The following is a 27,109-nucleotide window of genomic DNA, read 5'->3' as shown; positions in this document are numbered from 1 at the left end:
CACAGCACTTATTTTGAAATAGAGCACTCTTCCTCCTACTTCCCTTATTCCTGGTACAATGAGGGTTACAGGAGTCGGAGTAAGAAGTCCTCCAGCTTGACAGTATTTTGACACTTTCGAAATAATCGCCTGCTGTGTAGATGTGGACTAAGTTATTTTGGAATAGAGCTAGTTATTTCAAAATAGTGTTAGTGTAGATGTACCCTAAGAGTCCATCTTTTGGCTATAACATCTTTCTGCATCTGAGTGGACGGCCTCTCCATTTTTGCTCGTCCAGTCACAAAAAGGTTCCTTAAGGTCTCCAGAATATATACCCACCCCGCAGACCTCCACCCCCAACATGGGATTTGAACCTTGTTTTGGACAGTTTGACTAGGCCTTCTTTTGAGCCTTTGGCCACAGTTGTGCTTCCCTTCCTATACATGAAGGTCTACTTTCTATTGGCCATACGTAGGTGAGGGGTTGGGGAGCTTCGGTCCATTATGGTAAAGCCCCCCTATACTTTTTTTGCAAAAGATGGGGTTACATTGAGGCCTCATCCAGCGCCCCAACGTATGTTTAGTGTTTCACGTTAATGAACCCATAGTATTACTTACCTTCTTTCGAAAGCCACACGCTTCACCAAGGAATGCCATGATGCACACCCTCAGTATTTGACGTGCATAGGCCTTTTAAAATAGAACTAGTCCTTTTCGTAAATCTCAGACTCTTTATTTCCATTGCCAAGCACTCGAGAGGCACACCTATTTAATGTCAGTGAATCTTGAAGTGGATATTAACATTAATACTCAGATGCCATTCTTTGGCTAACAGGCCCTTACAACATCCAACACGGGCACATTCCACTTGAGCTATTGCTGCCTCCACAGCCTTCCTGAACAATGACCCCCTAAGAGAAGTTTATAGAGCTGCAGCATGGTCTTCAGACCACACTTTCACGAAACAGTATGCAGTATTACCATAACTAGCATCTGGTCAGTGGTGGCCACTGCAGTCTTGTCCTCCACTGCTGAATAATGAATCAGACTCCTTCCATCCAAGTCGAATACTGCTGTATAGTCACCAACAGTGGAGCACTCATGAAGGGAACACATCTCAAACAGTCGTTACTACACGAAGTGAGTAACTCCCTTATTCGAGTTGGAGCTGTCATTTTGTTGTTATTATTTAACAGGGATATTTTTCGAGCCCTTCTCCTCGCCACCGCTCCCCAAAAAAGCTATAATGTATCCCTCTCTTCTAATATCCAGATTTGAAATGCCAAATCCATTGATTATCAAACTTGCATTTATCTGTTCTTTATACGTATTCTCCTTTTTTGGGGGGCGGGGGGGGGGGGGATTTTTCCTTTCAGCGCCAATGTAATTTCTTGATAACTGTAATGAGGATTATCAGTTTTATGTCAGTTTTAATCTGTTGCAATTTAAGAAACGTAGGAAGTGAAGATACTGACTACTAACTGCCCTGCACAGTGGCCTTCAGAAGATTTAAAAATTTGATATCAATGTAATAAAATACAGGTTTTTTGTTTGCTGCTTTTTGATTTATAAAGACCTGAATATGTGTGTCGTTCCCTCCCTCCTCCCCCGGTGTGGATTTTCATCTGAGAAGTATCAGGAACATCAAATCTTGTCTTTGCTGGAGGACTCCTCAGAAGTCTTGTGGGGAAATATTGCAGCCTCCATAGAGGGGTTGGGGATGTCAGAATTATTAAACAAAACAGCCCATACTTTCTTCAGTGAGTGTTAAACAGTGATAAAATTGCAATGAATAGTTTAACAAATACAAATTAATGCATTCAGTTGTCCAGGTTCCTCTAATGAGCTCATCCCACTAATTCTCTTGTCCTACAAGTTTTCTTTTGTTTTTACTGAAACTCTTAATGTAAAGACAGGCATAACAAGCACATTTCAGGCCTTCTTTATATAAAATAGCAAAACACCATTTCTTGAAGTTTTTCGTTAAATGTTAATCTATGGCACACCTTTATAGACTTGTAGATTTTTTTTTTTTAAATTTCTCCTCCTGCAGAAATAGAAATACGCTAATTATTCAGTTACCCCACTTATCAAGTCCATAAAGTACATCATGCCTGTGTGTGTGTATTTAAAAAAAAAAAAAAAAAAGTTCCCTGCAGGACAGTGTGACATCATCACGTCACTCTGTGTCCCGCCTGCCCTCTCCCCACTCATCCAGCTCAAGTCCGACCTTGCTGCTTCCCTTTGTCACTTGGAATTGCTATTTTAATCCAAGCCCCTATTTCTCTTTCTCCACGCTCACCTCACAGGGCTTTCAATGCCAAGAAACATGGCACATCAGCCGGCAGACCCCACATCGCAGCTGTGACAGCCTGGGGAATAGAGAAGGTATGGTGCTCAGAACAGCAGCCTGGGGAGAGGCACTAGGAGCGGGGATCCCAGGTGGGCTTATGTGCCAGCAGTGGGCTCTTGGGGAGCTGGAGTGTGGTGTGTCTGCAGAGACTCTCACCATCCCAGCGGCTGCACTTACCACAGTGGCCAGAGCACCCCAAGGCACTCAGTGGAATCACCGCACTGATCTGTTGGCTCTTTCCCTTTTGCTCCGGGCAAGTAGACAGGTGGCCCTGGCTCTGTGGGTAGGGCTGGGGCAATGAGCAGTGCAGACAGGACCGCGCTGCTGCTTTTCCCACCTCAGCAAGCTGGAGTGCCCCAGAATGCTGCATGCACACGGCACTGCCTACATCTCACTGTGTCCCATGCGGGGCGGGCAGGCACTCCTGCGCCTCCCTGGCCACTCAGGTTAGAACTGGGCCTGCCGCGCACTGTGTCCGGGAGAGGTGAGTTTGGGCGGGGAGGAGAAGGTCTCTGGCTCCTGCAGGAAGGGGAAGGAAAACGGACCCTGATGGGGCAGGGGAAGGAAGAAGGTGGGCTTGAGCTGGTGTGGTGGTGCGAGAAGGAGCCCATGCTGGTGCCGTGGCAGCCCGGTCCTCCCCAGTGGCTGCGGGGAGAGCTGGGGTTGCCAACTCCCCGTGAGAGTGGGGTTGGCGAGCTCAGCACGCAGGGAGCATATGCCGTCAGGGCAGCAGAAATCAAAACATTGAGCAGAGGCATTGTAGGACACTTGCAGAAGCCAGTTCTGTCATCAAAACAAACAGCAGGGTCTATGCTGACTCTTTGTCAAGAATAAAGGGAGTGAAGAAGAAAAAAAGTCTCTTGTAGGGGGTGAAGGTTTTTTGTTGCCAGAGCTGGGTGTTTTTCCCAATGAAAGTCACGTTGCTATTTGAACACTCACTGTTTTGTCACCAAAAGGCGATTTTTGGCAACAAAACTTGATAGTAGTGTCTACATGTCCCACCTGTTCTGTGATGTTGCATTCAACTGTCAGCACATGAGTTCATAGCAGTTATTTTCAAAATACAACCGAGGCGCAGGATAAAGCAAAACCAGATCCATGCAGTACACTTTGCTAGTAAATACTAGCTAACACTTGTCTGCACAGGATGTTAACCTGGGCTTATCGGTTAATCCTACTACATGCACCCCCTTTTGCTTCTTCTGTATCAGAGGCAGTGAGGAGGTGGGAGTTGGGGCCCCCCCTCTTTCCCATGCACCACTGCCTCTGTATCAGGCAGCAGGAGAGGGGGGGAATCATGAGCTGGTGCTCACAGCGAGCTGGCTTTTCAGCTGGCTTCCCATGAACACCAGTTGCCCCTGCGTGTAAACGTGTAACCTCTGAAAAATTCATTGGTTACACATTTACACAAATAAACGTTGGCTAACATCCCTAGTCTGCACGGCATATATACACACTCTTGTACTAATAAAGTGTGAATGAAAATGGATTTTATTTACTTTGGTTCAAGACTGCAAGTTTGGTGTATACAAACACTTCAGATCAGTAAAGGGTTATTGGCAACAGAGCAGTATGGATTAATGCACGAAGGTGAGAGAGAAGGTGATGTGGGGCTGTTGAGAAATTCAGTGGAGAAGAGTAGGTGGGGGGAGTGTTATAAAAATTCAGAGGTGATTTGTTTACTTATTCCCACAATATAAGAACTAGGGGGTCACCAAATGAAATTAATAGGCAGCAGGTTTAAAACAAACAAAAGGAAGTTTTTCTTCACTCAGCGCATAGTCAACCTGTGGAACTCCTTGCCAGAGGATGTTGTGAAGACTAGGACTTCAACAGGGTTCAAAAAAGAGCTTGATAGGTCCATCAATGGCTATTAGCCGGGGTGGGTAGGAATGGTGTCCTTATCCTCTTTGTCTGGAATTGGGTGACAGGAGAGGATTACCTGTTGTGAGGATTACCTGTTGTGTTCCCTCCCTCTGGGGCATCTGGCATTGGCCACTGTTGGCAGATAGGATACTGGGCTAGTATGGTAGTCAGGAGACTGGAGCACCCAACTGATGAAGCTCGGGAGGTGCGGGGGAGGAGGGAAGAGGGCACAGATGACTTAGTGCAGCTCTGTGCACTATAGGAATGTACCCCCGCTGCTTCCATTGTCTGGGGTCCATGGAAGTGTCTGAAGAGAGCACTTCCCTGCATGCGCACATAATCTCCTCCTCTCCCCTGCCAGGTAGAACCACTGGCCAAATCCATCCCATAGCTTGCCTTGATTGGGCCTGTGAGACTTTGGGTTCCCCCTCATAGTGGGGTGCCAGTGCTAACACTCTAGCCATGGCACCCCTAGTGTGGCTGGAGTGCCGGTGCCGGCTCGACCTGAATCAATCCAGGGCATAGGTTGCCCACCTGACATAGGTAATCCACCTTCCCAAGATGCAATAGCTAGGTCAACAGAAAAATTCTTCTATTGATTTAATACTATACTGTCTGTGCTGCGGGATTGTGTCAGCTTTAAGATGGTCAGAAGAGTGGATTCCTCACAGCCCTCAGTGATGTAAATTGGCTTAATTTTCAAATAGATTTTGCTTAAACAACGTCCATTGTTATCCTGGGTGTTGCAAGGGGTTGAGGAAAAAAGGTACCACTTTTCTGTTGCCCATTTGCTTGGTGGTGAGACAGATCAGAGTCCTCAGGCAAAGAGGGATGAGCGAACTGGGTGGAGTGGAAAGAAGCATGAATTTCATGGGAAAAGGGAGAAAATTACATGAGGAAATGTGGGAGGTGGATTAAGGGTTGCATAGGGTTAAGGATTTTTTTTAAGGTGTTTCATAACTTACAGACCTTAAAGGAATGGATTAAAATTTAGCAATAGATGTTAATTTTGCTAGGACAATCCTTAGTACTACCTCACAATTACATGAATATTTGCAACACATTAATTACAAAACCTTAATCTTAATGCAGTTTCAAGGTTTCCAAATGCTGTGAGGTGGCATGAATATGGTACAGTACTTGAAACTACTGTACTCCTGGAGGTCTTCTAGTGGTGATTTTGTATCTGGAATATTTCCTGGTTGGAACCAAATGATATCCATTGAAAGTAAGGCCAAGTGTACAGGTTCAGATTATCATTGGGCTCCAGTTTCTTCATGTCAGCCCATTTGTGTAGTTTTGCTAATTACGCACGTTGTTGAGCAAGGCATTCTAAATCTGAATTCAGCTTGATGAATTTTTCCACTCAGATATCCAACTCCTTGAAATCTGCTATTTCCATTTCCGAATTGTTAATTGAGGGTACGATTACACTGCACCCTTAGCTTGTAATAAGATAACCAAGTTGCACATCTTATTTTGATTCTTTTTTTAAATAGGCTATTTTGAAATTTGGTGCATCTACACAGAACCAAATTTCAAAATAAAACACGATTTCAAGACATCCCTTATCCTTCATGCAACGAGGTTTACAGGGATGCCGAAATAGCACGTCTGCTATATTTTGCAATAGCAGACACGTTCAAGAGACGCAGGGTAGCTATTTTGGGATACCTCTGGCATTCTGACTTAGTATTGCAGTGTAGACATACCCTGAGATGCCTGGAATGATTGTCAAATCCAGTTCTTCAACAGACACTTTATATAAACAAGTCATAAACTTAAACAGAGCACTATGTTTGTAAAAGTCAACCAAATAAGACTTGAATGCCATCAGGAACTCAGAAACAAACCTGGCAAGCTGTACAAATCAAGACTGTTATTTGGATTCTCTCTTAGATATGAATCATGAAACATTTGTAATCTTTTGAAATGTGTGAGTCTGCCTGCCTCGATATCTTTGAAGACGGTCAATTTTGACTCAAATCCAAACACTGCCTGCTGCAGAATCAGGACTATATTTCCTTGGCCTTGTAGCTTAATGTTCAACTCATTCAAATGACTAGTAATGTTGATGAGATACTAAAACTTGAGCAACGAGTCAGTCTGAAAGCTCTGCATGCTTGATGCCCTTCATATCCAAAAATGATTTAATCTCGTTAATGCAGGCAGGAAAATGAGACATAACTTTGCCACGAGACAACCCACGAAAATCCAATTGACAACGTGAATTACCTGTCCCATTACATTTCTGAGTTTGGTTCCACAGGGTTGTTCACAAAGTGACTCCTGATGCACAATACAATGAAAGTTCAAAAGCAGGCAGTTCAGCTGTTCTGATGAGAGTAAGGAATCCCTTGAATTTGTCGATCATGGTAGGTGCATCATCTGCACAGACACAAGATCATCCAACTGTACTTCTCTCTTTTACAAAGTTCATCACAGTTTTAAGGATGTCTTTGCCCCTTGTTTGATTCTTTTTCATTGGTAGTATCTCAATCATTTGTTTATGCACAGCATTTCCACAATTATATCATCCTACAACACACAACTGATTATCGTCACATGTCGGTTGTCTCGTCCAAAGCAAACGAAAAGTAAGTAGCTGTACTAAGTTTTGCATTTGTTCCTTGTTGATTTGATGGGCCGTTTTCACAACGCTGTCATGAACTGTTTTTGCCCATAATGGCATGTGTTGAATTTTCTGTTGGATTTTATCCTCGTTGTGAAACTCGTCAAATAGTTCATGACCAATTTTTAGCATGCATCTCTTCACATAATCCCCATGTGTGAAAGGCTTCCCCTCTTAAATAATGCTGTGTGAGCCCTTAAAACTTGCAGAGCTTAAGTTCCCAACTTTTTTTTGGCCATGTCCGAAGGCTATTTTGCTCAGTGTTCATTTTTCACTGTAGCTCCTTGCAGGCTTTTTTTTTTTCCCCCCCACACGTTACTCTTGGGGTATTCTGTAATGAGTTCTGCGTGTTTTGTCATGAAATGTTATTCTGAATTTGATATTTTGTGTGTTTGAGGACAGTCTCTCACTACAAATGAGACCATGTCAAGATCCAGACCTCTCCTTGAATACATAGAATTCTGTCCACTCCTTTTGAAAACTTCAGTACTCATCTCTCTTTCTACCATTTTAACTATCACATATTATGATGGAAAAATTTCTTGAACAATCGAATATACAAGACCTCCCTCCCCCCATGAAAGGTTGAATGGTTGCTAAAATGAACAGTTAAAGGTGAAATAGACAAAGACCACTTTTACATGAGTAATTACACATTTTTAAAATTTTGAATTAATTTTTCATTTTAATTTAAACTTTTGAATGTATTTTGGGAATGACCAAAGTGCCATATATTTTTCCATACTGAGTCATAGTTGGCTGTAGAGCAGGGCTACTCAACATGCAGCCCGTGGCCTGTTTGCAGCCTGTGGTATGGTTTGGGTTCACAGGGGGCTCAACTTGCGGCCCACTGGTGGGATCCTTTGAACATGGCCTCCACTGGGAACACTCTCCACAATGGCGAGGTGTCTTCTGGGCGGGGTGAGCACTGAAAGATGCAACCAGCTGGGCTGTCTGGAACAGACACCGGGTACAGAGTGTCAGTGTTTCTAGCTCACAGAGTGAAGGTACCAGGAGCCTGGGGTATTGTGGGAAGGGCTTTGTATTCATGTCTGTCAGTGTGAAAGAAGCTGTTTGCATATACAGTAGAGTCCCGATTATCTGACCTAAAAGGGACCAACAGGTGGTTGGATTAACGAAAATGTCGGATAATAGGGATTACCTGTAGTTGATTTGTGTGGCCTGGCCCCTTCCCTCCCTGCAGCTCCATGGCGCAGGCTGGGAGAATGGCCCCACTTGCTGCCCTGTCACTCTGGGCACTGCAGGGAGGGAAGGGGCCAGGCAGAAATGGGGACTGAGCAGTGCCGGCAGGAGCAGCAGTGCCCGGGGCAATGGGTCAGTGAGCGGGGCCATTCTCCAGGCCCGCACGCGGGGGCTGCAGGGAGGGAAGGAGCCAGGTTGGAATGGGGACCGAGCGGTACTTGCAGAAGCAGCAGCAGCACAGACTTCAGCAGCTGGGGAAGGAGAAACGGGCCAGGTCACGAGGCAGGCGGCCGGAGGCAGCGTGGGATTTTAGTTTTGCTTTCAGCAGCCGGCTATGTCGGATAAAGCGGAATGTTGGATTAGCGAAGGTCGGATAATCCGGACTCTACTGTATATGCAACTACACTTAAGTTGCGGCCCTTGGCATGTACTGTGAGTATCATTGTGGCCCCCCGGGGCTTCCAAAGTTGAGTAGCCCTGCTCTAGAGCCTTAGGTTGTAAACTGCTCTTCTAGAATGTCCTGATTCTTCTTCGAGTGGTCCCCGTGGGTGCTCCACTCTAGGTGTCGGGCTCGTCCCGGCGCCGCTGATCGGAGGCTTTTCGTAGCCGTAACTGGCCGGACCGCGCATGCGCGGCAGGCTTCGCGCGGTTTCCTCAGTCACGCGGTCCGGCCCCCCCGCCAGTTCCTTTCAACCGTCCTAGGTTGCTGACGGACTTCAGATTCTCTCCTCAGAGACAGATCCTTAAGAGATAAACGTTAAAATTATTACAAGTTTTCCACAGTTTATTGTTAATTAGTTAGTTAGTTAGTCGTTTGTTCGTTTAAAAAAAAAAAAAAAATTTCGAAGTTCAGTAGATAGTTAGTTACGGGTTTTTTCTCTATTATTCGTTATTGTTGTAAATATATATATATATATATCATGCCCGGCTCTCCGGGGTTTAAGAAATGTGTTCGATGCAAGGACCCCATGCCAGCGTCAGATGGCCACGACGCGTGCATACGCTGCTTGGGAGAGTCCCATGTGCCGGGAAAATGTGCCCATTGCTCGAAGTTAACGGCCAGGGCACGTAAAGACAGAGACATGAGGCTGAAGCTTATCTTGTTTGATAAGGCTTTACAGCCCTCTGAAGCGCCTCAACGGGAGTCTTCCCGAACTCTTGAGAAGACGTCTCCACCATGCCTGGGGTCGACTCAAAAGAAGTCTAAGCGAGTCTCCCCAGCGCGCTCTCTGGCCGCGGCCCCTCGATCTAGAATCAGCGAGGGTGACCAACCGGGTACCTCTGGAGTGGGGTATAAACCCGCGAAACACAAGCGGGACAGAGGGAAATCAGTGGGGCGGTCGTCTTCAGCGCCGGCACCGTCCACTGTCGCCAGCTCTACCAGGCAGCAATCGGCACCGATGAGTCGAGAACGGCACCCTATAGACCCGGCCGACCATAAGACCTCGGCACCACCGGTGCGGAAACATGCCACGGCGCCGCAGTCGGCACCGGCTCAACCATCGGCACCGACAAACCAGACGGCACCGACGCGCCTAACGCCTGCGGCACCTGACGCGGTGCCGAGCGACAGCCATGCCTCGGTGTCGGGGGCGGCACCGCATGCGCTTAAGAAAGGGGTCACGGAACCGGCGGTCCGTAGTACCCCGGTTTCCCCTAAGGCACCGGAGAGTCAGCTTCCCTCCCCATCAGTGTCGGTACCGCATTCTCCTATACTACTCTCAGACGATGACGATCGCGTCTCCAGACGCTCTCCTGATAAAGGTCCGGTACCGACGAAGGCTCAAAGAAAGTCGCTTCCTCGAAGATCGTCTCCTTCGCCATCTCCAAAGTTCTCGCCGGCACCGTCTCCCTCCCCCCCGCGATATCATGTGCCAAGGGAATCGCGGTACTATCACGCCTCGCGTTCTCCATACCACTACTCGAGGCCGCACTACACGCATGTTTACAGACATCCCATTCCACACTTCGGGATGCGATCTCCTATATCTCGCTCACCATCCCGCTCACCTTCGAGGTCATATGGAAGCAGGTACAGCGTTCCCTATTCATCTAGGAGACCGTCTCCCGATTACTCTTATCATCGTCGAGAGCCGGACTATTCCCCATATGCCTACTCAAGGTCTCGGTCACCTCATTCCTGTCGCTGCCGTACCTCGCAGCACGAGCACCAGTCACCAGTGGGTTCCCCGCAACGCTCGGTTCAAACCCCAAAAATTCGGGCGGCTGCTCCCTCGCCGCCTCCTCAGATATCGGATCCCGAGGAGGGCCAGATTTCAGATGAGGATGCCCCCTCACACGCGATATCTCCACAGGACGTGGCCTCATCCTCTCCGGACGAAGCGGTGTTTCAAGGGAACGATTCACCCCCGGACGACAGTCGAGAGTTCCAAGATCTGTTTAAGCGGGTAGCTGACACGCAGAACGTTCATGCGACTGACGTTCAGATGAAGCACTACAAATTGCTTAAAAACCTGCATCCCAAACAACAGTCCAGAGCAGCGCTCCCGATTGACGAGGCGATCCTTGAACCAGCCTCAGAGATATGGCACACCCCGGCCTCTGTCCCGCCCACATCCAAACGGGTAGAGAAGAGATATTTTGTACCTTCTAAGGGCTTAGAGTTTCTTTTTACTCATCCCCAACCGAACTCATTGATAGTGGACGCAGCCCTGAATCGAGCTAAGAACCCGCAGGCGAGGAATGCGACAGCGGAGAAAGAAGCGAAGAAATTGGACATATTTGGTAAAAAGGTCTACTCATCCTCTACCCTTCTTCTTCGCATTGCCAATTATGCAGCGCTACTGTCCAATCATGGGTTTGACAACATAGCCAAGCTATCGGGTCTGGCCCAGAATGCCTCCGAGGAGGATAAAGCCATTCTGCGCGCGGTGGTGCAGGAAGGATACGCTTGCTCTCGTGCCAGTCTCCAGATAGCCATGGATGTTGCGGACACGGCTGCGAGATCTATAGCCACCGCAATATCCATGCGTAGAGCTTCATGGCTGGCGGCGGCGGGTGCTCCGAGAGACCTTCAGGCGAAAGTTGAAGACCTCCCGTTCGACAAATTAAAATTGTTTGCGGACAAAACGGACGAACTACTTCACACCGGGAAGGACTCCCGGACGACCCTTCGTATGCTGGGCATGTACGTCCCACCGTTCCGCCGTCGGAGATTCTTCCCATACCAGAGGCGATACGATTTCCAATTTCAGAGGCAACAACCCCGCCCGTTTGACCACACCCGATCCAAACAGAGGCCACAACGCCGGCGCCCGCAACCTTCCAGGGCGAACAATCATCCGCAGACCAAACAACAGGTTTGACGGGTCTGTCGAGGGCGCAATCGTACCAATCGCGACCGCAATTACTACCAATACCTCTCCCATCTTCCATCATCGTCTTCGGCCCTATTATCATCGTTGGGCCGCGATAACCACCGACAAATGGGTATTGGACATAGTGAAATCGGGTTTCACCATTCCCTTTACTTCAATTCCCCCTTCCCACCCACCAACCCCGTCCCTTTTCAGGGACCCCTCTCACGAAACTCTTTTGCGACAGGAGGTCCTACGCTTGCTCGCCATAGGAGCCATAGAAAGAGTCCCGAAAGAGTTCTGGGGGAAAGGGTTTTATTCCCGTTACTTTCTGACAGAAAAGAAGTCAGGAGGATGGAGACCGATTCTCGACTTGCGACTTCTCAATCGTTATCTGAGAAAAATGCGTTTCAAGATGGTGACACTAGCAACAATAATTCCGTCTCTGACTCGCGGCGATTGGTTTGCGGCCCTCGACTTGCAGGACGCATATTTTCACATTACAATTCACCCGGCACACAGACGCTTTCTACGCTTTGCAATGCTCAACGACCATTTCCAATACAGAGTTCTTCCCTTCGGTCTAGCGGCAGCTCCCAGAGTCTTCTCGAAAACGCTGGCGGTAGTTGCAGCATACCTACGACGGCAGCACGTCCTTATATTCCCCTACTTGGACGACTGCCTCATAAAGGCCCCAACGCACCAGGAGACCGTACAAATGGTTTCGTTGGCCAGAAACACGTTCGATTCGCTCGGCCTGATATTAAACGAGCAGAAGTCGACCACTGTCCCGACGCAAACTATAAAGTTCATAGGCGCAGTACTAGACTCGGTCACGGAAAGGGCATACTTACCTTTAGACAGATTTCAGGCCATACAGAATCTGATAAGAGTCCTGGATATCGCTCCGACCGTGTCTGTGCATACATGCCTCCGCCTCCTGGGCCACATGGCTTCCACCACTTTCGTGGTTCCTCACGCCAGACTCCACTTCAGGGACCTTCAGCACTGGTTACGGAAGGTATACTTGCCTCAGAAAGACAGCATCCGCAAGGCAGTTATTCCACCGCCTCACGTTCACGACTCTCTACGCTGGTGGAAACGCACGGAGGCGCTCCTCTCCGGAGTTCCGTTCCGTCGTCCTCAGCCTTCTTTGCTCATAACAACAGATGCATCTCTCATAGGCTGGGGAGCGCACATGGACAGCGACCGCGTTCAGGGCAAATGGTCCACCATAGAGAGCACATACCACATCAATCTCCTAGAGTTGCGGGCCATTTTCCTGGCATGCAAGCATTTTCTTCCACGCATAAGGCATGCCGCGGTCAGGATACTCACAGACAATGTAGCGGCGATGTACTACATAAACCGGCAAGGGGGTGCCAAATCTCGTTCCCTTTGTGCGGAGGCAGTGCGGTTGTAGAACTGGTGCATAAGGAACGATGTAACCATCATGGCATCGTACTTACCTGGCATCAGCAATGTTATTGCGGACTCGTTAAGCAGACAATTCCCAGTAGATCACGAGTGGGAAATGAGGGCAGACGTTCTTCGACACATCTTTCGCAAATGGGGAACTCCGAAACTAGACCTGTTTGCTACGACGCAGAATGCCAAGTGTCCCCAGTTCTGTTCCAGAGGGGGGATCGGAAGAGGGTCTCTGGGCGATGCTCTCCTAATGACTTGGACGGGACCCCTCCTCTACGCGTTTCCCCCGACGGTCCTAATACCGCGAGCTCTCGAGAAGATAATGCTCGAGCGAGCGACGGTCATCTTAATAGCTCCGGCATGGCCGAGACAGCCGTGGTATCCGCTGTTGCACAGGCTGTCGATACGCCCACCGTGGACACTCCCCCTTCACCCAGACTTGTTGTCCCAGCAGAAGGGAGCCCTCTTGCATCCCAGACTCGAGTCGCTTCACCTCACAGCGTGGTTCATAGCTGGCTCAGACAAGACGAGCACCTTTGTTCACAGCGAGTTAAAACAATTCTTATGAGTAGCAGAAAGACTTCTACTCGGAGATCTTACCTGGCAAAATGGCACAGGTTCCAGCAATGGTGTCAAGCTATAAACGTACAACCTATTACTTCCCCTCTACAACACATCCTGGACTATATCCTCCACCTCCATGACTTGGGTCTGGCCATGGCTACATTGAGAGTTCATTTAGCAGCGATCAGTGCCTTTCATGAACCTCTGCAGGGTACTTCGATTTTTTCCCACCAAATTACTAAAAGGTTTCTAAAAGGCCTAGTGAACCTGCATCCGCCCCACAGGCCCCCTCCACCAACCTGGAACCTCGATTTGGTCCTACGGGCAATTATGCATCCCCCCTTCGAACCGTTGGCATCAATACCACTTCGAATGTTATCGATGAAAGTAGTATTCCTATTGGCTATCACTTCCGCACGAAGAGTGAGCGAGTTAGGGGCGTTGATGGCGAGTCCACCCTACACTTCCTTTTCAAAGACCACAGTGACCTTACGTCTACACCCAGCGTTCATCCCCAAGGTCAACACTTCCTTTCATATTAATGAGCCCATAGTTCTAACTGCCTTCTACCCTAGACCGCATGCTTCTTCGTCAGAAACTTTGCTGCACATGCTCGATGTGCGACGAGCACTCGCGTTTTATATAGACAGAACACGCTCATGGAGACGCACGGACAGACTACTTGTGTCCATAGCACAGCGCTCTAAAGGCAACCCTCTTTCCAGTCAACGCATAGCTAGGTTGATTACCGCTTGCATTACAACCTGTCATTCACTGAAGGGAAAACCTCTCGCTTCTCAGCCTGCTGCGCATTCCACTAGGGCAATGGCCACCTCCACTGCATTTGCTAGAGGTGTGCCTCTCAGCGACATCTGCCGAGCAGCCACCTGGTCCTCTAGCACCTCCTTTGTTCATCATTATGCGATTGTGCGACGTTGGTCCTCGGACGCAGCAGTAGCGTCCGCAGTTCTAGCCTCTACGGAGGAACACTGACCCGGTGCGCATGGAGGTTACTGCTTGGTACTCACCTAGAGTGGAGCACCCACGGGGACCACTCGAAGAAGAAGGGGAAGTTACTCACCAGGTGTAGTAACGATCGTTCTTCGAGATGTGTCCCCGTGGGTGCTCCACGTCCCGCCCTCCTCCCCGCTCCGGGTCTGTTTTTGTTTCATTGCAGATTCCGGACGGTGACAGGAACTGGCGGGGGGGCCGGACCGCGTGACTGAGGAAACCGCGCGAAGCCTGCCGCGCATGCGCGGTCCGGCCAGTTACGGCTACGAAAAGCCTCCGATCAGCGGCGCCGGGACGAGCCCGACACCTAGAGTGGAGCACCCACGGGGACACATCTCGAAGAACGATCGTTACTACACCTGGTGAGTAACTTCCCCATCTTTGTTTAGCCCTGCCTGGGATTAGCTCTAGCTCTCTAAAAGACAGCATCTCTCTACTTCTCCATAACCACAACTTCCACTACAGCACTAAAGTATTCAATTAGTGGTTGGAGATTTACCAAAAACATGGCATAAGGTTAGTCATTTTTTTTCCAGAGTTTTTACACCAGTGCTCTCCCACTTAAATATATTTATCAGTAATAACTATAAAGTTGCTTTCTTCTGGCAAACAGAGACAAAAGGGGAATTTTCGCTTTCCTTACTTTTAGTGAGGTACTGAAGCACTATATCTTTGATCTCCGATATAAGATCTTGGACTGTAGATGCATAACAATTTAGATTTGCAAAACATTATTTCTGTACTGTTTTGGCATTGTGGCATGCCTCCTCCTTGCTTGCAGCCATACGTTTTGCATTCCTTATGTGATACGTTTTAGTGGAATACAACAGTTGCAAAATCTATAGGTTAAACTGAAACAGTTTAAAGATTGTATATGTGGCAAAAAAACAATAAGCCCCTTTTTCAGAGCAGCTGAAATATTTTAATTCCTCTCTGCTCTGCTTTCTATTCCAAGAAAGTCAGTGCACTGCAGCCTCAAAACTGGCTTGTAACACTTTTTCAAAGGGGGGAACTGCAGTCAGGTAGTCGCTTATCTTTAGTATCTTAATCCATTTTAAATGGTGTTTAAATACACCATTCACATTTTAATAAACCAATGTTATGAAAAGATTTTACGTTTACCAAAAGTGTGATCTATACAAGGACTACAACCAATTTTCCCTCACCTCAAGTATATTTGTGTAATATTAATGGGAGTTGTGTGCACATTTTGAAGAGAGAAATTTTGTTACAAGCGCAACTTCCTTGTTTTTTGAGTCAAACAGTTATGGGTTTGCGTGGCACTATTTTAAGTCTTAAAATATCTGGATCTTTTTTTCCAGTTACAACTGTCCTTTCCATCTGTAAATCTTGGTAGCTGTACTTATATTGAGAAAGAGTTATATGTGTAATATATGCTCCGCACAAGCTGAGCACATTAGCGGTCACCCAGGAGAGAGTCACATGCCGCCTCACTGACTAGCAGAGTGCTTACAGCACTCTCACCCAGCAGCATGTGTTTCGTCTGGTGCTGCATATCCACACGTACCTCAGTGCACACAACAAAATTTATTCTGCATATTGATAAAAAAACATAGAGGGAACATTGTATGTAATACTAACTTTTTAAAAATTAATCAGTTATAAAATCTTGCATCAACTAAATTTATATGCTTTGAATTTCTGTGAAGTTGGAAAGTTCTGTCACTTGGCCTTTTAGAATGCTAACTAATATGCTTGGCCATATATATATAATTAGCAAAACCAGAAGTTCCCGGTTGAAAACAGGGTATATATCCATTTGAAGAGAAAACATTTAAGCTTTGGCTTGGATTATTTTGGCACTGTTTAGCCATTAAACCTCTAGAGCTTCAGGGGGTAGCAGAGTTAGTCTGTTACAGGAAAAAACCAAAGTGCTACTAGACCATTTGTTGGTTTTTTTCATTAAACCTCTAGAATGTTTGTTTGTAGGATGTTTCTTCTGCACAAGCATAGCCATCTCAAATCTACAAATGGCTCACAACTAGTTTATTTACTATTTAGAACAGACTAATTTTCAGCAAGTTTAACCAATTTAGTGCAGTGCCAATGCACACTAGATTTAACTATTGAGCTGATCTTCTCACTACTGTCACAGAATGCCTCAGTAGCCTTGCAAAATCTTTCCATATTGCTTCTGGGAACTGAATTGGAAAGCGAGATAGGTATCCAAAGGTAATTGAAATTGAATGGTTTAGAATAATGCTAGTGTAGATGCTAAGGATGTGAAGGACTAGTTGACTATCCGATAAGTATTTGCTAGTCGATGTGCTAGTTGACTAGTTGCTTTCTCTCCTCCCTCCGCCCTTTTCTTACTCTGAATCCTGTAACTATCAGAAAGAGGGAGTAAGGGGGGGAAGCGGAGGGGGTACTTCAAAGCAGCAGTGCCATTTGAGGCCTGGAGCCACACCCATGTGGTGCTGCCGCTTTGAAAAGCTGCGGTGAGCCTGGCGTCGGGCTCCTTGCGGCATTTCAGAGTGGTAGTGCCGGGTGGAGCCTGGGATCAGCTGGAGTTCCCAGCTGATCCTGGACTCCATGCAGCACTTTCACCTTTGAAGTGTGAAGCTGTTGCTGCACTTTAAAGGCAGAATCGCCCTATTGACTAATTGAGTAGTCGATGCAAAATGCATTGACTATTCGATTAGTCAATTAGTCGCTATTAAACATCCTTAGTGGATGCTAGATAAAATTTTTAAGAGCCTTCTTAAGCTATGTCTACACAGCAGAGTTATTTTGGAAAAATGGACGTTATTCTGAAATAACAAAGAACATGTCTACGCAGCAAGCCATGATTTTGAAATAGTCAAGATGGAGGACGACTTACTCTGACTCCTGTAACTTTCACTTCAGGAGGAGTGAGGGAAGTTGAAGGAAGAGTTCTTGCTTTGACTTCCTGCTGTGTAGACAGTGCCAAAAGCCGAATTAAACTTTTTTTACTTCAACTATGCAATTGATGTAGCTGAAGTTGCGTAGCTTAATTTGATTTTTTGCCCGCTGGGTAGACATGCCCTTAGTTACTAACAAACTCATTCATAGCAAAGACAAGAACAGATTAAGTCAGCTTGATTAAAGAGGACACACAGAGCTAGTTATACTTATATCAATTCAATTGTTTGGTGTAGCTAAGGCCTCTTCACTTAACACTTCTGAGATTGATGAGGGAAATCGGTAAGTTATTAATTAGAAGACTAGCTGTACTTTCCGGTGGTACTCCAGGCGCATATTTCTACATTAAATTTTTTAATTTGAATTAACTGATTAATTTACTAGTCTTGCCAACCAGGGAGAATACAAAATTGTCTTATCTAATCTGATTTGGATATTGCTGTTACATTTTTTTAAAATGGTGGTGCTCACTCTTGAGAACATCCTACCCCTGCATGCTCTTAAGATCAAAAGCCTCCCTTAAGTAAACTGGTATATATGCTCTAGAAGCTAAGAAGTTATTTTAGTAAGTAATGGTCTAAGTCTTCAATTCTGCATCTTCAATATGTCAGCTTGTAAACAAATTACTCTTGTCAAAAATCAGCCAGAGCTAGAACCAATCCTGGCTATGTGGGTTTTTTTTTCTACTTCCTTTTCTCTAGCTTCCTTCTGAAATGTATTCTAGTTCTTGTCCTTTGCTTCACACAGAATAGTCAGACCAGAAACAGATTTCAACCTTCTCATTCTGATAGATCCATTCTATGCAGTACATATGGTCTGTAAACAAATGTTTGTTTAAAAGGGAGCTAAAATTGGTTAGTAGTGCCTTATGCCTTCCTAGAACATAGAAGTTGACAGCTGAAAACTTGAACCTCTGGGAAGCTAGAAATACTTCAAAACAAAACAAAATCAATATTATAAAATGAGGAACTGCAGAGTTAAGGTAATATCTGTCATACCTTACTCCCATGCAGCCTTAACTCTGCCCTTGTGGTGATTTCAATAAGCACTGTGACTCTATTAGAACTATGGGACTATGAGAGATTTACCTATCCCTGCCAGTAGCTGCTGTTTTTGTATGCCTTCCACAACTGTAAATCCTCACTCCTCTTATATTTATATTGACCCTTTCTGTGCAGTCAAGTCTAAAATAGACTCACTATGGCCTATAACAGCTGTCTATACAGATATAACAGTTGAAAAAATTTCCTTCTAACATTGCAAGAGCACTGTGGATTGCAATATCAGCAACAAGTTTGAGCCTCGTACTAACATGCCGAGTTGAATGCATAACCTTCTGGCCCAGAGGCATGTCACCTAATGATCTTCACTGATAACTAGTATTTCATAATGTGACTGTAGATAGCTGGCTTTCTCATGTTTTTCACTGTTGGCAGTGCAACTAGAGGCACTAGAGAAGAGAATGACTTGTTCAAAATGCCAGACAGCAACTTAGCTTACCTCTTATAGGGTCAGTATCTTATAGTACAGTGGTGCTTACCCTGAGGAAAGTTTCAAATGTTTTTGCCCAGGAAAGCTTCCTTCAATGTACAATTGAACCATACACCAACATCTCAAAGCTCTTAATAAAAGTTCTAGTGTTATGAGTTTATGTACTCAGATCTTACTTATGGAATGTAAGGACTGTTTTGACTACAGAGTAAAGTTTAAAAAACAACAGATAGTCTGGTAGCACTTGATACCAAAACATGTAGATGGTATCATGAGCTTTCATGGGCACAGCCCAGTTCTTCAGATGGTTGGGGTTTTGAGTTTTGGATGTGAAGACCCAAAATAAATAGGTGAGAAGGAGGGGGGGAGAGGGGAAAAAATGGAAGGGAGTGGGAAACAAAAAGCAGAGGTTATGTAAATATCAATGGGAAAACCAAACAGGCAAAACTGGTACTCTATAAGCGCCTAAAAATTAGATAGTTAAAAGAAGCAGATATGGATCATAGGATAGCAATTAGAGAAGAAGAGTACTAACATGGCTACCCCCTGAAGTTTTTGACTACAGAGATTAACAAACATTTATTTTTGTAAACATGTGACCAATGAAATTTTCACTGGTTACACGTTTAGACACGGGGGGGGGGGGGGACACAGGTGGGAGCCAGTGCTTGCAGGGAGCCGGCTTAATCTCTGAGCACCGGCTCCTGCCTGTCTGCCCTCCTCCCCTCCCCCAGCTGCCTCTGATACAGAGGCAGCCTGGGGGTTGTGAATGCTATTGTGAAAGTTAACTGATGAGCCCAGGCTTATCAGTTAACCGTGTAAATATCCCTAGTTTTGACATCAGTTTCACACACACACCCTTCATATTTATTATGGCTGAAATTTGGATAGTGTACTGTAACTTTCCTTCAGTTCTGGTCATGGTAGTTTCCTATGAAAGTCAGTGTTTTGAGTGATTGAAATGCAGAGTTAGAGCCCTGGACATTGAAGTTGTAAGTTTTGCTGCCCCCAAAACATACCTCTCCCATAGTTTTATTTATTTAGGGGAGACTGTTAGTAAAAACAACAAGGGAACAAGTAAATAACTTGAACACTGAGTACTATGCTATCAATACTTGAGTTCTCCAATACATCAGCATAAGGTTCCATTGCGTTAGGCATTGCACAAACACAAATTGGTATGTCCCCACACTGAAAAGATTATAGTAATTTCAGGCAAAACACTGGCAGAGGTGGTGGCCAAACATGGAAGGATGAGGATGATGCAAACTACATAATACAGTTATATAGATATTGCACAACTTGATGTTTCCAAATCTTAGATTTTAAAAAAACCAGCTTGCCCTCACCATTGCACAACGAAACAGTCATTGCCTGGCAGACTTGTAATAGGTATCATAGAAGTGCCTCTTGAAGAGGGATTTGTGGGAAGAGAGCTCAGTTGCCCCCTGGATTTGTTCAGGGATGTTATTACATGCTTAAGGAACAAGTTAGAAGGAAGTGCAGAGATGTTTGCACAATTTTCCCACAATGAGCAATAAAGACTGGCATCATATGAGAACAACAGATTAAATACTTTGTCTTTTTCTAGAACATTCTTATTTTGTTTCTTCAGACACTTTATTGGTATGGATTTTCACTGTCCCTCATCTAAAATGGGGTTGTATATAGTTTCTCTTCTTCAAAGCGCTTCATTGGTACACAGAGACAAATACTGTTTGCTTCCGCCTCCGGTATTTAGACCATTATTTCTATTTACTCTGCCTGTAAAATATGATAAAAATTCACTTTAGCAATTTTAAGCTCAGATGCTAATTCACTGTTTCCAAGTATACTGTGAACTAAAAAAAATAACTGTTTTTCCCAGTCAAATTTCTATTTTTGGAAAATAAAAATGTGCAAAAAAAGAGGTAAGGCAATACAAACTTTAAATATGCATTAGCAGATTGGGACTTGGAAATTGTAAGAGCAGCAAATGCCTTTTTCAGTTCACAAATGTAGTCTTTTGGGGCACCATGAACACCATCCAAGAAAAATCACAGTTGGTGTACATGAAGCTGTGGTTTTCCTAACTGTTCTCTGGCAAGCCGAGGTAAGAGTATAAGGATGCGGCCAGAGATTCCTGTCCATAGAGAAGTACAGGGTGGCTGTTCCAGCAGCGGCTGCCTCAGCTGTGGGATGGGGTGGCCTCTCACCTTAGCTGAGGGCTTGGGATAGGCTTGGGAATTACTGGGGGGAGGGATCCTGGTGTGGGGCAGCGGGAGGGATCCTGGTGTGGGGCAGCAGCAGGGGTGTGACCCTCCCTGCACTCACCATGGCAACAAGAGCCAGAGTGATTGGGCAGCCTGCTCTGCTCCACTACCCTCCCAGCCCACTGCTTTCCGCTTCATTGCAACAGCAGGTAGTGCCATCCCTAGCCTCAGCCACAACCTGCTCTCCTGAGTGCTGCATCGCTTTGGAGAGCATGCTGGGGATGGGGCACTCCACTTTTTGCTACCATAGTGAAACAGAGTATAGCAGGTTGGGAAGTTGCTCTGGCTTCCACTCTGCTCTGATAGAGGTGCAGTGGTGTGAGGGGAGGGGCGGGGGGTGGGGTGGCAAGAGGTGATACACACAGGGAGCTGGTTTTTAAACTGCCTTTGCTTGTGGACCGGCTCCCACCTTCCACCCTGCGCTTCTGATACCCCATACTGCTGCTTCTGTATCAGGGGGCTCCCCAAGAGCGCACTGGCTGTAGGCCCCTCCTCCAGGGACTATTGAATAGTTATGTAACCGCTAAAATTTGATGTGGTTACACAACTATTCAGTTACATGCAATGTAGGCAGGAGGGTCGGGCCTGTGACCTGGTAACCTAGTGGTGATGGTGGTAACTACCTCAGTCCTGGGGCACTAGGGGTTGATCCAGGTCCTGCTAGGGACAGCCCATAATGCCACTAGTTATGTTGAGGGACCAGGGAGCTAGTATTTTGTAGTTTTTTTTGTGTTGTCTGCCATGTTGGCCCTCCAGGCTCTTTGTTCCCAGTCTTACATATAGGGTTGCCAGGTGTCTGGTTTTGAACCAGACAGTCCAGTATTTGAGTTTCTGTTTGGGAAACAAATTGAGAAAACAGAAATGTCTGGTATTTTCTAAATAAGAGGTAATGAAGATTGCGATGTAATGTCAAGTGTGTCCGTTATTTTTGTTGAAACCATCTGGCAACCCTACTTACACAGCATTGGCTTGGGAGATCTCCCTGAACATGTCATCCCTAGTCCTCTTTTTTTCCCTCCTCATCATGTTAAGGCATTCTGTGGCTGTGGAGGGAGCATCCTCAAGGCTGTAGCAACAGCAGTGGTTGATTTAAAGACAGTTGTGGATTTACAGTCACAGCAGAAAAGGAAAAGATAAGGCAAAACTCCCTTGACTTACTTAAAAAGTTTTTACAGGAGTAAGACATACTTATCAACACTTTGGAGCACCTCTTCTCTCCATCCCGGTCATGGTGATTTATGGTTCACCAGGGTGGATTAGTTGAGAGGGGTAGGTATTTTGGTTGCTTGATGCACAAAAATTTCAGTCTCTATTCCACAAGGCAGTGGCACTCAATATTGGCACTATATTTCACAGGCATTAGTGGCTTTAGCTGATCTCTCACTACTGAGGGTAAAAAAAGGCAGAGAAATCCCAACTGATTCTAGTGTTGTGAAACCACTCTGTCCATATGCTACTAGCCTGTTCACTGCAGTGGTTCCATCTGATTTTATCACATAGTGGCATGGGAAAATGCCCTACTGCAGAGGAAGAAATAAGGCAGCTATCCCTAAACACTTAAAGGAGAGAATTTGAGTACTGCAATGAAAGTTTCCTAGAGATTTGTCAGGAGGATACAAGGAACATTCCTATGTATACAACCTGTCACTCTCCTTCACTCCTCCCAAGAAGGGAGCAAAAAGCAACATAATGCCAACTCTGCCTCTGTCTGTTGTATTTCTTTTCATATGAGTAAAATCATGGTAAACCAGTACTTGTGTCTTAGGGTTGCACCAGTCACCATCTTTAAATTTAAACATTGCACAGTGCACGTAAGTAAGAGTTTCTAGACATGCTCACCAAGGTGAGCAATTGCAAAAAGGCATTTCAGAAATACTACAGGACAATGGAGTTCATTATTTTGACCTAAGCAGGGAATGGAGCATTGAAACAGTTGCTGGATGACTTTTAAGGCTGGCTGTTAAGGCTGATGCAGGTGACAGTGTCTGCAACCTCAGTAGGTCAGCCATGGTGCCACATTGCTTGTGGAGGCAGCTTTACTATGTTGTAACAGACCACCTACATTGGCCAGAGACACATTTGAGTGTAGATATGTATACAAAGATTGAGTCCTCATCTGAACTTTTTATGGTACACCAGGCCTGGGTTTTCAGCACTGTTGTCATTAAGTTTTACCAGCTATCAGACTTCATGAAAACAAAGTTCCAGAGTTATACCTAGAATAATGGCATAGATTGCTACTGTGATTTTGACAAGGATGTTGAAAGTGTGTGCAATCCATTGGTGAATGTGTATTGAACATAATTCACTGTGTAGAACAATTAGCTAACACTTCATAGGTGCACGCTATCTGAAGATAACTTCAGCCGCCTCCGCTAGTTAATCATAAGCAGTAAGCATCATCTTGTAATGGTGATGCTTACTAGTTAACCATTCACATTCCTAGTTCATAAAATGATTACATCTCTGTAGTCTTAGATTATTACGCAAGAGTTCCATGTCTTTCTCACCACTATTGTAATTATGTACCTCTAGCTCTGCTGAATGTATCTGGTACCTTATAAATTGACTTGTTAGTAGTCATTTTGCAGCATACTGGTCACGGGAAGACAAGTAGTTTTGAATAGCAATGGGGCTGAAATCAGTACAGTATTCACAACAAAACTGATTATTTAAAATAAAGTATCTGGACGCTACTAGGAACTGAGATATTTAGTGACACACACAAAGGCTGTGGGGTTGACAGTGGCTACAAATTGGCATCTTATCACTTGGATTCTACAAAAACTTTTCAGAAGCGTATTCTTCTATATTTCTGAAGTTATTTGATAAGCCTACAAATCTTAAAGATTTCTTGCCAGTTGAACTTGCTTTTATTTTTCTCTCCAGTTGGTGTTATCCGCTGTCCAATTTGCAGCCAGGAATGTGCAGAGAGACACATCATTGATAACTTTTTTGTGAAGGACACCACAGAGGTTCCCAGCAGTACAGTGGAAAAATCAAACCAGGTGAATAAGTTTAAAATATAACTCCATATTTTTGGTGCTTAGGTATTTCCTCAGCTTCTGTGTGACCTTTGATTATTTTGTATTGCAGTCAGGGAGAGAGGAAGGTAGAAAGAGCATAAAATAGCCATGTATCTTATTTATGACTGCCATCGAAAATGGGGTAGCATATTAAGGGTGGTGGTGGTGGTAACTTATTAAAAAAAAATGGTTTTAAATTTCTGATATTTCAATGATCACAGGGAGGTACCCAAAATTAAAGAAAGAAAATACATATTATCTTACTAGAGTGAAATTTCCTGAACCCATCACAGAACACCTACAGTAGACGCCCCTAAATAGGAGAACTCCTAGCACAAGAGAACAGAATGACTTGGAACAATAGAAAAATAGAAATGTAGGGCTGGAATGGACCCTTAGAGATTGTTGAGCCTAGCCACCTCTGCTGAGGTAGGACCCACTATACCAGTGGCGAGCAAATACCAGTCTGCGGGGCCAGACCACCTTCACCAGAGTTGTCCCTGGTGGGCTCCCACCACTACGTTTACCTGCAACTCCACAGGTATCGGGCGATCACAGATCTTCTTGGCCGCAGATGGCCGTTCATGGCCAATGAGAGCAGTGGCAAGAGCTGTGATCGTCTGATACCTGCAGAGGCGCAGGTAAACATGGTATTGGCAGCCTGCCAGGGACTAATGTTGATGGGCCACCGCTGTTTTTACTACCCGCCCCTGCACTTTACCATCCCTGACAGATGTTGGTTCATAAATACCACCAGTGATGAGGATTTCAGAACCTTGCAAGTCTGTTAGAAGAAAAATCAGTGTTTGGGGTTTTTTGACATGTTGAGTTTGTGATAAAGGCAGCTAGTGAAGGAGGGAAGTGGTGAATTTAAGTATGAGAGTTTGAAATAGCACATAGCTGATAGTTGAAGCCTTGTGTGCTTAAAGGTGCATGGAGAAGACGAGTTCAAATAAGCTGACATTCTTGGTGATTTTTTTCATTTATTGACATTAAATCAAAACACAATACAGATACCATTTTTTTACCTCATCTTGTGGTGTGGGCAGTTACATGCAACCAGTTAGGACTCGCACGTTTTGGAACACTTGGTGACTGCATAGTCCTTCAGATTTACCTGCTTGACATTCTTTCTAAACAGGCCATTTTATTGCTTGTGGTAACCTTTGCCACGTTCTAAGAGGACGTCTGTCCCCTTACCTGGATTTAAGTGTTTCTATTAATAAAAAAAAAAAACACATACAAAGATATATTTAGGGACTTTTCTGTGATGTGTTGAATATAGTCAGCTTTTATTGATGTTCCTGTGAGAGTTGAATGAGTGTCTGGTGCCATTACAAATATAACTACTAAGGAGAAAGTAGACATAGATATAAGCTTTTCCTGTGAGCATAATTGTTAATACTGAACAACCTTCTAATCTTGATTAATAGGAAATAAATGAGCATTTAAAAGAGGTCATATAGCAAAGTGTTTTTTCCCAATTACTAGAAAATAAAGGATTTTTTGAGTAACATTAAGAATGTGTGGGTTTTTAGGGAAGTTGTAAAGGAATTCCTGTGAATGTTAAAACTGTACAGTAAAATCTGATTTTTGTCTTTTTTTTTTCCAAATGCAAAAGGGATTGAAACAAACTGGTTGCCACTTAATCAGATGTAGTTATTCATGTCTCAGCTTGTCCCATTGAGGAGAGGTCAACCTTTAGTTCATTTGGCAGCACCTGCTTGGAATTATTGAACAGCATCTGAAGAGTCTTGTAGGTGTTTCCATCCCTAACAGCTTGTACCAGCCCCCCTCCCCCCCAAAAAAAACCTAAAGTATGTCAGATAAAGAGTAGACAAAGATCTTGGAATCCTAGAAAAGATGTTTTATTTCTGAAATCTTTTGAACTCCTCTAAATGTTCTGGCTTTTAAAAAGTTTACTTGCTATGACTGCTAAAGGTGACCTGGAAAGGCCTTTAAAAAAAATAAAAATAAAAAGGCTTCTGTCCTTTTTGCTGCTTTGACATATCTGAAAGACTTTGTTTTAAATGATTTTTCCCTTATGTCTGCTTGTATTGCACTTTAGAAATAAAAGGAATGTCTTCTCTTCCCTACCCTTTAACTAAACTGTTAAAAAAGGATATTTACTTGCCTGTTCTAAAACTTAGTTAAAGGTGTTGAATTTAACAATGCTTCCTTTATGTAAAATGCCATTGAACTTATGCAGGACTCAAGCAGAACAAATAGATGTTTAAAACTCATCTTCTCTCTGTTCATCCTTTTGTTTTCTAGGCTCTTCTTGCATTATCACAGTTTTAGTTCTCCATAGTCTTGCAGCCTAGAAAAGGACCTGAATTCTTAGCCTTTCTGGTCTTTCCTTTAAAGAATCAAAGCATGAGCCTGATTTTTTTCTTTTTTCTTTTGTAGGTCAAATCTCTAAGTGAAAGTAAGAGGTATCCATAATCCCTGTCTTGATTTCCTTCTCAAAAGATATGAATAGTCCTGTGGCGCCTTTTTATATATATTTTTGATTCTGTTTTTTCACTCCAACTCATCTGATGAAGTGGGTTTTACCCACAAAAGCTCATGATCCTTTATATTTGTTAGTCTCTAAGGTGCCACAGGACTACTCATTTTTTAAAAGCGGCGAGGAGTCCTGTGGCTCCTTATAGACTAACTGAAGTGTAGGAGCATAAGCTTTCGTGGGCAAAGACCCACTTCGTCAGATGCATGTAGTGGAAATTTCCAGAGGCAGGTATAAATATGCAGGCCAGGATCAGGCTGGAGATGAGGAGGTGGATCCAATCAAGGAGGATGAGGTGTGAATTCCAAGAGAGCAGAAGCTGCTTTTGTAGTTAGCAAGCCATTCACAGTCTTTGTTTAATCCAGAGCTGATTGTGTCAAACTTGAAGATGAACTGTAGCTCAGCAGTTTCATTTTTTAAAGTTACAGACTCCAACTGATTCTGGGCTCCTGCAGCCCTGCCTGTGGGGCAGCAATTCAAAGGGACAGCTGCACTTGAGCCTGGGGTCAGCTCAGAACTCCAGCTGATCCCGGGCTCCCACAGCGCTGCCCCTTTGAAACGCTGCCGCAGTATTTCAA

At 44.9% G+C, this 27,109-nt stretch overlaps 1 protein-coding gene across 4 annotated transcripts in view; it reads left to right on the top strand.

Moving 5' to 3' along the window:
• The window catches only part of TRIM24 (tripartite motif containing 24), a 120,462-nt gene that overhangs the window by 35,505 nt on the left and 57,848 nt on the right, over window positions 1–27,109 (top strand). For all 4 annotated transcript variants that reach the window (XM_075939513.2, XM_075939521.2, XM_075939505.2 and 1 more), the window contains exon 2: window positions 23,889–24,007. In XM_075939513.2, coding sequence (XP_075795628.1) covers window positions 23,889–24,007 — 119 coding nt within the window. The remainder of the gene's footprint in view (window positions 1–23,888; window positions 24,008–27,109) is intronic.

The sequence above is a fragment of the Pelodiscus sinensis genome, chromosome 1, assembly GCF_052426305.1.
Source record: "Pelodiscus sinensis isolate ZL-2025 chromosome 1, ASM5242630v1, whole genome shotgun sequence".
Classification (NCBI taxonomy): Eukaryota; Metazoa; Chordata; order Testudines; family Trionychidae; genus Pelodiscus; species Pelodiscus sinensis.
Note: the sequence above shows the minus strand (reverse complement) of the source record. Positions and strands in the feature narration are given on the sequence as shown.